The sequence below is a fragment of the Perna viridis genome, chromosome 6 (genome assembly GCF_037379345.1).
Source record: "Perna viridis isolate PV_CMFRI_1.1 ecotype Kerala chromosome 6, ASM3737934v1, whole genome shotgun sequence".
Taxonomy (NCBI): Eukaryota; Metazoa; Mollusca; class Bivalvia; order Mytilida; family Mytilidae; genus Perna; species Perna viridis.
This window is the reverse complement of record NC_142450.1, coordinates 6,328,050-6,343,558: the sequence shown is the minus strand read 5'-3', so window position 1 is coordinate 6,343,558 and position 15,509 is coordinate 6,328,050. Positions and strand designations below refer to the sequence as shown.

The following is a 15,509-nucleotide window of genomic DNA, read 5'->3' as shown; positions in this document are numbered from 1 at the left end:
TTTGCTCCTTCTTATAAATAGTTTGAAATAAAACAGGTGTCGGTTGAAGATGACATTTGTCACAGTTTTTTTTTTTTATTTTTTAACAATTCAAAAAGTCTTATTGGAATATCTTGATATATATATATATATATATATATATTAACACACGCAGGACACAGATATGTATGTAATTTTACATAAGCCATTTCCACCATCGTATTTTGTAACATATGTGTAAAGAAATAGGCTGTGCTGTTTTCCCATTATTGAAGACCTGTGAACATTGTTTGTGAAACAGGGACAACTGGTACCGTTCTTGGTTAAGAAGGAAATTTGGAAAATATCAAAGAAAAGATGGTAGCTTTTATACATGACAATTCGGTTTCTCACAAAATTATTTCTTTTATTATCATTTATTTTAGATACATAGTAACTACACATATGATTTTTGATCATTGCAAATGGCGGCAAATACATTACTGATTCAGGTTACATTTCATTGTGTATTCTCTCCACCGTTTATAAGTCAGGAATGTAAAATTGACAATAAACAATATAAAAAGTTTTAAACAGATTAGTATATGCAATAATTTATACAGATAGGACAAACATTTGTGCAATGTCATTATTGTGTTTTGAATATTGTTCTTACTACTAACAAGGAACGATAGGAAAAGGTCAATGTACAAACATGAAATTAAAAAAAAAAATATTTGGCTGCTACGGATTTCATGTTATTGGATCAATATTTTTGTATTTTATTATTTTTTTTATTTGCTAAATTGATTGTAGTAAGTAATGGTATATATTTTTTTTAAAATAACAATTCGATTGGTCAGTAAAGGTGGTACTCAAATGCGTAATCATGTAGGCTGCAAATGGGTAATTTTAAATAAAAAATGTGTAGATAACAGTTTTTCCTATAGCTGTAAATAAAGCCAATGCTTTTTATACAAAGTTCGGGGGTTCTAGGAATTCCTATGTCTGTCCTTCTTTGTGTGCAGATTTGTGTCCGGGCCATAGCTTCTTTGTGCTTTGACATAGGCACACCATATTTGACACATGCACGTATAACAATAAGATTAGGTGTCTCGTATATCCAAACATCCACCTCAAGGTCAAAATTATAGGTTTTTAACGTGGATTCGTGTCTGGGACACAACTCCTTGTTCTTTCAATATAAAAACAAGAGTTTACGTTTAACATGATTAAAGGTTATCATATCCGCTCTCACTCAGGAGGGAGCTATATTGCAAACACACTGTTCGTCCGTCCACTACATATATCTGTAACAGATTGTCCAGCTTCTACCGGACAAATGCATAGGTATTTGATAGAGTGATCATGGTATGATTTTGCATGTGTACCGTATCTCATGGTTCCTCAGTATTATACATCATGTTTACCGTACGACCAATTGATTTTTTGGAGGAACATAATTGAAATTTTCGTGACAAATTGAGTAGTTTCAATCAAATTGAATGTTTTGATATTTGGTATATTATATTTTCATTATGATTTGTATCATGTTCTAGTTTTAAGTGAAATGGCTTAGTGATGGTTTCTTTGCACGACATAGCAAGCAGCAGTTTGCTTTACTAATCATTAGTAATTTCATAATATTACTATGTTTATATTTACGCGAATGTGCCAGCATATGTGGCAAATTGCGAATGTTCACATGTATTTGATGGAAGAGTAATCAAGGAACCATGATTATGCGGTAATCAAAAGAATGTAATCCAGGGGAAAAGACCAGACATGGAAAACAGACATACACATCAAGAAGGCATTTAGTTCAATATCAATTGATAGCAATGACTAGATTTACAGTTTTGATTTTAAAATTTTCTAAATATTTAGATGTTCAGCCCTTGTTGATATTATACATGAAACTACTATGTTTTACAATGAACATTACAATTTGATTGACCGATACATTTCTATCTCACAAATCTCCAATAAAATTCAATTGTCCAAATTGGCTACCTATGAAGCTCCTTTGACTCAAATCAAAGTACATAGGCCATATGATTCACTGCGATTCTCAGTTACAATTACAAATCGCACTGCAATCGAGTGGGGCAATTGAAATTACACACAGATACATTTCATTTCCATTGAAAACTTCAAGTAATTTATGCCACAAATTAATGATTTATTGCTATGTAAAATCAAGTTCAAGATCATATCCAGGCGTTTTCAAGTGTACAAATTGGTTATATCTAATGTTTTAAATTATGATACTTTGTTGAATGGAATTATTTTGCCCAAGGGTGTGAATTGTTTTTTTTGACGGAACCCTTCTGTGGCTCATGACGGAGAATTGCATTATTGTTGCTAGACTATAACCGGATTATACACATTTGCAAATTGACGGATGTGGCTTAGCGGTTCAGCACATGCTTACCCTGCCGGAGCACCTGATGTCACTCCCATTTTTAGTGGAAAGGGGCAATCACATTGCTGGTGCTTTAGTTTTCTCTCATGTTTTGTTTTCCTTAAGTTTTTGGGTATGTAGAATGTCTTTCTTTCATGTGTTGACCCTCAGGTCATGTATTTTGGGGATTTTGACGTATTGAAATTATCCCACTGTTGGCGATTCGGTTTTGTTTTGTTTTGTTTTTGTTTTTTATTTTTTATTTCTTTTTTGTCGATCTTCGATATTTTCTTTTTAGCTTTTTGTCTTTTCTTTTAGAATCAGATAGCGTCCATGATAAATTTGATTCACATTACCCAAGCAACACGAAACAAATCCAGTGATATGAAGACATGAAGGAAAAAAAGACAATTAACACAAATAAACCAAGTACAAACAAATGAAAAAAAAAACAACAAAAGTTAATACTTATCATCAAAATGAATCAACTAATTTTATCTCAAATCATATACCAGCCTCAAGGACAATACGGTTAAGTTAAAAACACAGAGAAAATTGATATTCTAAATGTTTTGCAAACAGATATCTTCTGTCATTGATCTTCTTGCTCATTCACTGACATTTAAACAGCAGTGCGACATTTTTTCTTTATGACGCAAGTATTACTTACTCTTTAAGAACACACCAACTCACCCAAAGTGTTTTATTGGATCACTGTTGTATTTTTGTATGCGTACTTTTCAGTTACGTTATGTGATGTGACTTGTTTATCCTTCGATCTGCTGTTGGTGTTTACATCATGTATTGCCCACGGATTCCCCCTTATTTTATCATTCAATATTGTTACTTTATTTCGAAAGACATTTCGAAAAATAAACTTCTCTGTGCACAATAGCTATTATTTGTTTTGAGTACTACTCAATTTTGGATTGCAGTCTTTCTATATTTGGCTCTTATGCTGCTGGTGAAATTTAACGTCTTAAAGCATGTTTACAGCATATAGAAGTTTGTAATAAGATTGATATTAAAAATTTAGTAACAATGATGTACTCTTTAATCATTTTCCTGGTTCTAGACTATGATAATATTGCAATGTTGTTTATTGGTATAAAGGGAAAAGAGGAAAATTATTAATTCACCAATTTCTTCATAGATAAATTTCGATAGTTATTAAGCATTAATTTACTTTAATTTAAATGTGTTATACAAAAAAACCATGGATAATCAATGTATTCAGCAGTATCGACTTGTCAATTATTTGAACCTCGCAGATGGATTAGAATATCCGACCAGCACAATAGATGTCAGATACCCAGATATAGTTTTGTCTTCATCTCACAATCCACGTGCTTTGATACCAGAAGACCAATTTGTAAATCATGCGTTTTCGGTAGACATATATTTCCACGTAGTGTCCTTTATCAAATCGATCCTCCAGAAATATATTAAATAGCAACAAAATTGACACAAATTTACAATCAAATTATTCAGGTGATTACATATTCATATTGTTTAATTCTTTCTATCATAAAAAGAAAACTACATGCAGATGTGAGCTTGTTCCATTGGAATTCGGGACCACATGTGTTTGTTTCATGGACACTTCAAATATATTATTTAAACTTATATGATATTCTCCTGTATGAAAGAAAGTAACATGATCTGATTTTCAATACTTAAAATAGAAACCTGAACGAAAACAGGAGAACATTTCAAGCGAAATAAAAGTAAGACAAAGGGTAAGAAAAATACTAAGTGTTATTTTTTTTATTTTTATTTCTTTTTATTTGTTTGTTTGTTTGTTTGTTTGTTTTGTAGAGAACATTTAAGTACTCGCTCCATATTTTTTATTATTATTATTATCATTATTTTTTTGTATCTCGTTAATTGATGTAGAAGAGAGAAAGTACTTTAACGTGGTGGAACATTTAAAAATTCAAAAGTTATTTTGGGTCTTTTTTATGTGTGTGTCCTAGTCATACCGAGTATAAACCTCACTATGTAATAAATACAATGCTTCGATTATTCTTAAAATGCGGTAGATGCATGATGACAATTTTTACATCCTGGATAACCGAACTTTCAAACCTCTTTCAATACTTTTAACTTCTATACTCACAGCTGTCAAAGAGGGTCTGCAGTCCTACCACGACATTTGTTACTCCCGTAGTGGTATTAATTCAATATGGATCCTGAAAAATTCGAAAGATCTTTTGGAGACAATCAGTTCAAGACTATTATTAGAATATAATAGCATTAAAACCTATGATTTTTCAACGCTGTATACTTGTATTCCCCATATTCAGTTAAAATTCCGACTTAAAAACATGATACATCGTTGTTTTTTTCCAAAAAAAAAGATGGCGCACAAAAAGATACAAATATATAGTTCTTGGTAGAGGTTCCTCATACTTTGTAAGAAATAATTCCAAATCATCTTCCAAATATACAGAAGATGTTTACAAAATGCTGGAATTTTTAATCGACAACATATTTATCCAGTATGGTGGACGCGTTTTTCAACAAACGGTCGGTATTCCAATGGGAACAAATTGTGCTCCTCTACTTGCTGACATATTCCTTCACTCTTATGAGGCTGACTTTATAGCTGATCTGATCCGAAAGAAAGAATATCGTTTAGCTAGATCCTTTAATCTCATTTTCCGCTATATAAATGACGTATTATCTTTAAACAATCGTAATTTTGGGGATTAGATATATCGCATTTACCCCAAAGAACTTGAGATAAAGGATTCTACAGACACTGGGAAGTCAGCCTTACATCTTGTCCTACACTTAGAAATCGATGGTAAAGGAAAACTATTGACCAAACTACGACAAACATGATGACTTTTCATTAAGAATTGTCAACTTTCTTTTCATCTGTGGCAACATCCCTTCAGCACCTGCGTATGGAGTGTTCATATCACAACTCATACGTTATGCCAGAGCTTGCCGAAACTACGCATACTTTTTTATCGCTCTAAACAAATAGGCTTCCGGAACAAAAAAAGTTTTATGGTGGTCATCATGAACTTGTGGATTGTTACGGTGTATCCATCTGCGCCATGAAAACTGATTTCTTCAACGTGTCATAGTTTTCCTTTCCTCTTTCGTCTCCCCCGGACAAGACTTTTTACTCGGCGGGTGTTTCTAGAAAAGCAGAGGACGCTTACCCTACCGGTGCACCTGGTCTATGCTCCCAGTTTTTAGAGGAGTCCGAGTTGCTCATTTGCTTTTGTTACTTTGTATGTATGATTTTAGTTACTTATGTTCTTTGTTGTGTATTTCTGCTTTCCATGTCTAGTCTTTGTGTCTGGATTGCATTCTTCTGATTACCGCTATAAACTTGTTTCTCTATATTACTCTTTCAGGTTACAAAACGAAAATGGACATATATTAGATTTAGAGCCTTTCAAATGTTCGTTATGATTGTCTCATACATTGTTGTATTTCATTTCAAGACATAATAATTGAAACTAATTGAAAAAGCAAAAACAAAATGCAAATTACGATGCTCAACATTTAAGTATCTGTTGTTTCTATTTAAATTGTGACTATTAGATAGTATTACAAAATATTATACAATTATGGCAGCTTAGTGCATGCGATATAATGTTCAATGGCACAATTAAAACATATATTGACTGAGGCCCGAGACCTAGGTCGATAGCTCTTTTAAGTGTTCCAGAAAACACTATATTGCATTCACCGTTTTATAACACTTCTCCGTAGACAAATTTCTAAATGAGGGAATTTCTCTTCATCACAATATTCAACACAAATATTTTGTTATACATTTAATTTGGTCGAGTTAAGTATAACCACCTAGGATGTCCGTTTTTCAGTGAGTGTTTAGCAAAATATACCTATAATTGATATTAACTCTGATATGTTGCTACATACAACACTTTTATCGTAAATGTATATAGCTCACCGTCAGCCTTGCAATATCACTTGTAATCAAATCATCACAAAATATGGGTGTGTCAGAATTACGTAGTTTAAATGGAACCTATGTAAAAATGTTCTGATGCACAAATGTAAGAGTGATCAAGATTTTTGCGGAAATCAAAAGAATGTAATCCAGGGACAAAGACCAAACACAAAAAAATAAAAGCAACAAAAGAAAATGAGTAACTCGTACCCCACAAAAAACTGGGATCATGGACCAGGTGCATCGGTAGGGTAAGCGTCCTCAGCTTTTCTAGAAACACCCGCCGATTTGTTAATAAAAAGTCAAGTCCGGGGTAGACGAAAGAGGAAAGGAAAACTATGACACATTGAACAAAATCAGTGTTTATGGTGCAGATGTATACACCTTAACGATCGACGAGTTCATGATGACTACCATAAAAGTTCTGTAGTGATGACTTAAATCTTGTAGCAACATAACTATAACGATCCATGAGCTCAACAATAGATGTGTAAGTAATAAACATCTAAAATTTATCAATCAATATAATACGTTGAAAATGCAATATTAAAGTGGATTTTACTAATGTTTGTTTACTACATGTGTGTTTTATTTATTTTTTCAGCTTAACAAGTCCGGAAGGTCTTAAAGTCTGTAAAAGAAGACCAAGTTAGCCTGAGTTTTGATTGTATTAAAGATTAAACACAGTCAAGTTCCATGAATTTAATAATAAATGGCTATGGTGTATCTGTCCTGGCAATGTGAGCTGTGTGACATTTGCAAGACATCATTCATACTACATAGATCTATTGTTAACAAAAAATGTCATCAAAATTGCGTTTAACATCGAACATAAATAAAGCAAATTGCGAACTAACATCGTTGGGAATTTTTCAGACCCCTATATATATATCAATCAAAGGTCATTGACATCCCAGCAAGTAAAAAAATATTGGCATTAACATGGCAGCCAGAAAATGGTCGCCCCAAAACATTTTTTTTGCTTCAAATTAACTGTGAATATCATGTTTACCTTAAAAATAGCTTTAATATTCATTGATATAAATATCGAGGCAAAAACAAGGTAAAATCCATTTTGACCCTCATGTTCTGTTTTTAGTAATGGTTGTCGTGTTTTTATCGGATCACTCTGAAATGAGGATTGTTTTTATCGTTTGTATCCAACATGTTAAAGACCATTCCTGCAAAGTTTCAAAGAAATGTGAAAAGTAGTTTTAGAGAATTTTTTTAAAAAAGATAACAGGCAAGAACTGAAAAATCTTGAAAATGACACTTTCAAGGGCCATAACTCCAACGAGTCTTTTTTTTTTAAATTTGCACCAAGTATAGATTTTATTATGCTTCATATCTTTTTAATTTACATTAATTATCAATCACCAAAACTCGAACAAAAGTCAAGAGATTTTTTTCTCAAATTGGCATCAAGGACAGATCTTTTTTTTCTAATTTACATTAAACATCAACATGTTATCGTTCTCTAAATAATCGGCAAAAACTGAACAAAAATTGTCAAAAACGACACCTTCAGGGGTCATACATTTGTAACTCCAACAAAAGTAAACATTTTTACTGAAATATACACCAGAAATAGATCGGATTTTCTTAAAATTTTTTCTAGTATAATTACCATCAATCTGCTATTGTTTTCTAACTGGCAAAAGTCGGGAAAAATGTCCTTTTCTAGGGCTATAACTCCAAAAATAGATGACTTTTTTTCTGAAATATAAATCAATGATGGATCTTGTATTTATATTGTTAATCCAGTTTGAATTGTTAAGTCAGCTGCTATACTTTTCAAATAAAAAAAAACAAAAGCTGCAATAAAAGGTAAAATTGGCATAAAAAGGGCAATAACTCCAGAATCGATAACTCAGTTATCATGGAATTGTCAGCGAAGATAGACCTCATCTAACCAGAGAATTTAAGATGTCTAAAATTCCTTCTATTTGTTACGGTTTTAAAGATACAAGTCAAAACATACGGTCAGACTCCTATGTTCTATTTCTGGCTACGGTGGCAGTGTTTGTTTTTGACGGATCAAAAATTTAACATAACTTTTCTGCAAAGTTGTATATATAATTCCGCTCGGTAGTTTAAGAGGAAAAGGTTTTTGAAAAATTGGTAACAACGACGACGACGACAGACGCCGAATGATGGTAAAAGCTGCCAAAAAAAACCAGATAAAGACAAATGACAGGAATGCCTTTAGTTCCTACAAATTATCAAGAAACAAGGAGACAAAATTGTCCCACAATATATCTGAAAAGCCCTTATATGGTAAAACTCATCATTGAATTTTTATTTCAAATATCATCCACTTTACCAAGAAGAAGGGACTCACATGAGAAGGATTTTGCCGTTTTCTAAGATGGAATATATCGAACCGACAGTATCTTAGTACAGTTTAATACATTGTGAAGCCATTGTTATAAAAGTTGCAAAGGGATATCATTTTTTTCTGCATATGTAACATTATTCAACAGTCTAGCATGAATATCCTTCAGTGGGTTTTGATCAAACTTAGTACGTAGTTTTTTTTAAACCATTTTATTGTCAGGGTCATCAATAAATGGTCCAAATAATCCCTCTTTTTGTAAAACGGCCATGTGTTTCCTAACACTCATACCTAAGGTACAATCTTATCAACTTACATTGATTTCAGTAACTAATAGCATTGAAAATTGCAAATAGAAACATTGAAAAGTGCAGTAACGCCAATATGGGATCACAAATTTCACAGAATTTGGTGTACGGGTAGATCTCACCGTACTCCATATTTTTAGCTTCAGAATTTGGCTTAACCTTTCGGTTTCGAAGATATTTGAAAAAAAAAATTTTATGTTGTTTTCTTTCACAATTAAATCAAAACACCAACATGTCATTTTGTGCAGCAATCCAAAAGAAACAAGAGAGTTTGGTTCAAATCCGTCTTGTATAAGTTTTTTTTGAAAATTGCAAAAAAAAAAAAAAAAAAAAAAAATTACATGAAAAGGGCCAATAACTCTTTAATCGGTCTATGGATATTCACAAAATTTCAGAATTTGGCTAAACCTTACGGTTTTGGTGATATTTGCCAAAAAAAAAATAATAATACTGCTTGACCCCTACGGTTATTTTGGGAACGGCTGCCTTTTTTTTTTTTGGAGGGATCAAAATTCTAAAAACGACTCATGTGGAAGATACCCGAAGCGACATGCGTGAAAAGTTTCATTTAATTCCGATCAGTAGTTTCAGAAAAGAGTTTTTGAAAAATTACTAACAGATGACGACGATGAAAAACGACGACGGTTGCCAAGAAATGTAAATGCACACTTGGGGCCAGGTGAGCTAACAATAACATTTAAATATAAACGTTACCCTGATGGTGGTTGAGAACAACACGGAAGATGTTTTTGTTATTTATTTTTTTTTTTTTTTGGATAGAAATTTGACATCTTAGCTGCCTTTATCACAAATGTATACAGTTACAGACCTTTGGTTCAAATTCAGATATTTGATACTTGTATGTTAACAAGTTATTCAAAAGGTAAAAAAAAGCTTAGTACGATTTTACTGCCTTTTAATCTCCTGGGACTACTGTATGCACCTTTGGTACATGGTATAAGTTAGAGTATCATGATTAGAAGTTAGTTTGTTTTTTAATAAAGTTTAAACCTTCTTTTAATCCATTTTCCGACATTGGTAACATATTTGACTTAATATGACCAGAACACGACTGACCGGGATGAAGCGGAACTTTCTGTCGACTTAGATAAAACAAATCATATATTTTGCAATTCCGATATGCCTATACAGTGTGTCAAGGTGTAGTCTCTCATCAGCAGCATTAGAATCAAGTATAGTATTTTTTCTGTTTGTTTGTTTTTGTTTTGTTTTTGTTTTTGTTTTTTGTTTGTTTGTTTGTTTGTTTGTTTTGCGTTGCTATGTTGTGATTTGAATTTTTTCTGATTTTTATGCATGTCGGCATTTAACACTGAAAATTGCTCCTGGAATAGGTTAAAATGCTTAAAAAAGTATACCGTTTATGTCTCCGAGAAACAGTATATAACAATATTAATGTACAAAATTATGTAATATAATTATATTAATTATTTTTTTTTTTAAATGTGTTTAAATTATATAAAATTGTTCTTACTCAGGCATATCCTTTCATAAGTACAATATCTAACAACACAATTAATTAATGTATAATAATTCAATTTTTATAATAATATGTAACATGCTTTCTGATTGGATAAAAAAATTATCCATTAGCTCAAAGACTAAATTTTGTTATGTGACTATGTAGTCATCAACATTTTTTGCTGATTTACTCCTTAAATTTTTATACTAAATTATAAGGGATAACTTCTAGTTTTCGGTCTGTTTGAAATAACCTCAATGCCCGTTGTGCAGACTTGAAGAGCGCACCACGTGATTGAGGTCATTTCCTCATAGACCGAACAAAAATATAACAGTCATCCTTAAATAACTTGTATGCTTACAGAATCATTGAACCTTCCACTTGCTACATCAACATAAAGTAAACAGTACAAGATGCGGTTAGGGTATGATGCTGGGGACTGAAGCAGGTTAAATGTTGTCAACAATGAAATACATGATTTAATTGTGCTAGTGTAAAAACCAGGCAGATCCTATTATTTGGCGGAAACCGAGGGGAAAAAATATATAAATTTTCAGACAATTCGAGTCTGTGTTTTCTAATGTATGATACCTCTTGAAAACAAAATAAGGCGTATGCCATCCACTGCCAGTGTCCCTAACGGACAACCTCTGCATAATGTCAATGCATAGTGACAGTAAAGATGCACAGGCCCTTCGGACCAGGATTTTATTTATTTATTTATTTATTTATTTTCTTTTTTTATCTAAAAATTATCATTAAATCACTTTGTTTCAAGATTTGAGTGTTCTCTGACATGTCCGCTTACTATCTAAATAAATGCTGTTCATACTATGCCTAGTTTTCATCTATTGTTAGAGAAGTATATAGATGAAAACTGGGCATAGTATAAACAGCATTGAATAGCAAGTGGACATATCTGAGAACACACATAATAACTCAAATCTGGAAACAAAATGATTTAATGATATTTTTTAGATCCCCAAAAAAAATCCTGGTCTCAAGGGCCTGTGTAAAGATGAAACAGTTGTTAAACTTAACAAATGCATGAACTTTCAGAAAAGAATATTAAGGTATCAGTACCAAACCAATGAAGAAAACACGAGCTTATTCCCATAACAATCCGATATCGATCCCTTTTAGGCATCTGGCAATATCAAAAGCACTTCCGGTGTACAATACTTGGTCCACATTCGTCATATTCAGATTTTGCTATCCATATCTGTTGGAATGTTGACAATGACCCAAGAATTGAACCACCGATCCATACAGAATATTTCCTTTCTGGTGGGGCTATAATTTTGGTTTTCGTTGCGTTTGGTACAATAGCATCGAGTTCCTTCTTTAGACGATCAGCAATTCCTATAAATCAAAGAATAGTTGAAATCTGCATTCTGGTATCGATTATTAATTAATTATTAAAATTTCAGCTAAATTCAATTGTTTAACACAGTTTACTTATAAGGCACTTGATCCTATACGGGTATTTTTGGTCAACCATTCTTTGTTTTATCTTCCTGAATGGTTTTATATAAGTTTAATGAAATTGCATTACCATTATGTTCATGAAAAATGACAGAGTGAAATAAATTACTAGTATTATTTTAACTTACCAGGAAACATAGTTGTTCCCCCTGAGACGACGATATTGTTGTACAGGTCTTTTCTAATGTCTATATCTGACATCATAATTGAGTTGTGTATCATTTCGTGGATTCCACTGGATTCCATGCCTGTTAGTGAAGATAATATACACGTCATTTCAGTGTTTCAATAGAATGACTATTACTCTGAATGCATAAAAACTAAAAAAAATCAATCAGATACTTCAAATATGACTTTAGTGGTACGCTGAAAATATGTTCAAATTGTTCGTTGATATATTTTGCCAGTGATACACAATTAAGACAATCAAACCTTAGAAATGAAGTAGAGACAAAACTTACATGGAACTTAATTTAAAACGAGATGCTATTATACACGTATTCATATTACATATACCAGTATTTTGAGAGACAGGCCGTTACTCCATTGGCGTAAATCTTACCAATAAATGATGGCTGGAAGAGGACTTCTGGGCATCTGAAACGTTCGTTTCCAATAGTGATGACTTCTCCATCCGGAAGTTCATATGATTTTTCCAGTGATGACGAACCTGCTGAAGTCGCAAGTTCTTGTTCGAAGTCTAAAGCTGTATAGCACATTTTTTCTTTAATGTCTTTGACTAGTTCTGTTTCAGCAGTCGTGACGAAATTATATCCTCTTTCGTGAAGAATGCGTTTTAAATAAGCTGTTAAATCTCTGCCAGCTAAATCTAACCGCTTTACGGCATGTGGTAATGCGTAGCCTGCAAAAAGCATGGGATATATATTCATGTACATGTATTGTAAAATTAAAAAATAGGGTTGCACTTACATAACTTTCTGTCCACCAATGCATCAGAAAAACATGCAAACACAAGAAAAACCTTTAAGTAAATGAAATATTTGAGGTGATTTTCAAATACGCAGATTCACGATGACCATGTTTATATTTTTCTTAGTTTGTCTTGCTGTTGTTTTTATGGGTAGTCTTGTCGTCTTATTACTTTAGGATTCGCAATGTCGCTTATGATTTTTTTCGGTTCAGTATATTGGCAATAACTTTACGATTACCTTCATAAATAGGCACAACATGAGAAACACCATCTCCAGCATCAAAAACTATACCAGTTGTTCTTCCTGCACCATACAAAGACAAGACAGCTTGGATGCTGACGTAGAAAGCTGGGCTATTAAATGTCTCAAACATAATCTGAAATATACAGGTTTCATTCAAGGGACTATTTTTGAATGCTAAAACTCACTATGTCTTTTGCATTCTAGATGTAAAATTTTGCAAAACACTGTTGGGGGTGTTAAATGATAGTAGTAACAGAAACTCAAACGAAATAACTAAAAGATCCATGATATACATGTAGAACTCCTAGACAGCTGTCAAAAGAAATATGTTTTTAACTATAAATTACCGAAATATGCTACTTGTACTTCAGAAAAGGTGAATATGTTGCATAACAGTGGGTTAAACAATACATGAAAGTGGGCTACACATCCCTAATTATATTAAGTAACAGTCTTTATAAAAATCAGACAGGAGGTGGTCCATGCCTGTCAAAAAACACACAAAATCAGACAGGAGGTGGTCCATATATGTAAAAAAAACCATCCAATTTACTTCTATTTCTTTTTCAGACCAGAACCTTTGTCATTTGGGTATTGCACTTTTGAGATAAAAATGATATAGATTTTGTGTGAAATTGGTACTTTGCAAGAGTTATCATTCTTGATTTGGTTTGCTTTTGTTTATTTTAGTTGGAGGTTAAAGTATAGTTTTCTCAAAGTGCAGATCAAAACACAGAAAGGGCTATTGTCACATAAAAATATAATAGCATATGTAGACCAAAAAAAGCATCGTCCGATCCATGAGTTTTCTACTCCATGAATCACCTCACCATAGGCAGTGTCTTTTATTATATTGACTGGTTATGAAGTGTTTAATTCGATAAGTGAAATACAAATTTGAATACAGCAAGAACTGCAAGAACTGTCGTTACGAATAAGTATAGAATATGTTGACTGAAAAAGCTTCGTTTTATTGAAGGGCTTTTCTTCATCGTGGATCACTTTCATCAAATAGGCATTGTCTGAATTTTACATGAACTGGCAATTAAGCCATACACATTTGATCTACATATAATATGTACCTGCGTCATACGTTCCCTGTTTGCTTTAGGATTGAGCGGAGCTTCTGTTAACATAACAGGATGCTCCTCTGGAGCCACTCTCAACTCATTATAGAATGTGTGGTGCCAGATCTTCTCCATATCGTCCCAGTTTGTCACGATGCCGTGTTCAATCGGATATTTCAATGTTAATATTCCACGATGACTCTGAGCTTCGTCTCCGATGTAGCTGTCTTTATTACCCATACCCACCATAATTCCCTAAAGTTACAAATTTAAGTTAAGAAATAGAGGAGGGGGTACGAAAATAGCCTAGTATTATAAAGATTTTGAGCATTAATTCTGTCACAATATATATTAGTAGTACATATTTTTCATTTATTGTTTATGTCTTTAAAGGCAGTAAAAAGATCTTCAAAATTAAAAAAAAAAACTTTTTCCTGTTTTCAAGACATTAGGAAATAAGAATTTCAAATACTTACTGCGTATCTTGGTCTGCCCACAAGCCCCGGGAACACTGCCCTCGGTGCATCGTCTCCAGCAAAACCTGCCTTGACCATTCCAGAGCCGTTGTCAATAACAACGGCTGCGATATCGTCTTCGTTAATGTCGACTGGCATTTTTATTTTCAGTAGCTCCCTAAATTGCCTTTAAAACCCTGAAATAATTTGTATTGAGTAAAATTTAAACACGTCGTTTTCCGCTTTTTCGGGGTTGTTTGTTTTTTGTTTTTTTGTTTTTGTTTTTTCATTTACACCAATGTTTATTTATGGCAAATTTGAAAGGTAAAACTGTAATCTCTCCAATTAATTTGCATTGTTTAAAAAATATATGTTTGACATGAATATCTCTAAAATGAATTTTAACGTCAATAAAATTATTGACATTTCACATTAACATACATATCACACAAAACTATTATTTCGATTATTGTGCCACTGAAAACATTTTAACAAAGATTAAATTATTTGCAAATATCAAAATTACCCCGATTATTAATTACTACTTACTTGATTATGAAGTTTGTGGCAATTGCACTCTTTGATTACGGACAATTTATGTTTCATGATATTGTGCTCCCTTAATTTATACCCCTATAAAATGTGTCAACCCATTTTCTGCGAATTTCAAATTTATTTTCTGAACCATTCCGTATATGGTCAATGGGCACCTACCTTGAACGTAAATGAGCATGCAAATTCATCATCGATCTGTCGGTCACAGCTATTTTTAAATCTACGGAATAATACATGTTCTATTTTGAGTAATGATAATATTATACATAATTATGTACATTTCAATCAACCACATGCTCTAATAACCGTATATGGAATAAAGACAGTTGAAAGATTTTTTTTAAGAAAGA

The 15,509-nt window shown here is 32.6% G+C and overlaps 1 protein-coding gene across 2 annotated transcripts; it reads right to left on the bottom strand.

Moving 5' to 3' along the window:
* Positions 1-6,986: 6,986 nt before the first annotated feature.
* Positions 6,987-15,395, bottom strand: LOC148613362 (actin, cytoplasmic-like). Of its 2 annotated transcripts, none has more exons than XM_088586769.1 (7): positions 15,319-15,395; positions 14,626-14,801; positions 14,165-14,404; positions 13,077-13,215; positions 12,470-12,769; positions 12,036-12,155; positions 6,987-11,784 (listed from the first exon to the last, which is right to left on the bottom strand). In XM_088586769.1, the coding sequence occupies exons 2-7, from the start codon at positions 14,761-14,763 to the stop codon at positions 11,579-11,581; spliced, it is 1,143 nt and encodes a 380-aa protein (XP_088442895.1). In that variant the 5' UTR covers positions 14,764-14,801; positions 15,319-15,395; the 3' UTR covers positions 6,987-11,578. The 2 variants fall into 2 exon arrangements, with proteins under 2 accessions (XP_088442895.1, XP_088442894.1); XM_088586768.1 differs by lacking the exon at positions 15,319-15,395 and adding an exon at positions 15,154-15,307.
* Positions 15,396-15,509: the final 114 nt, after the last annotated feature.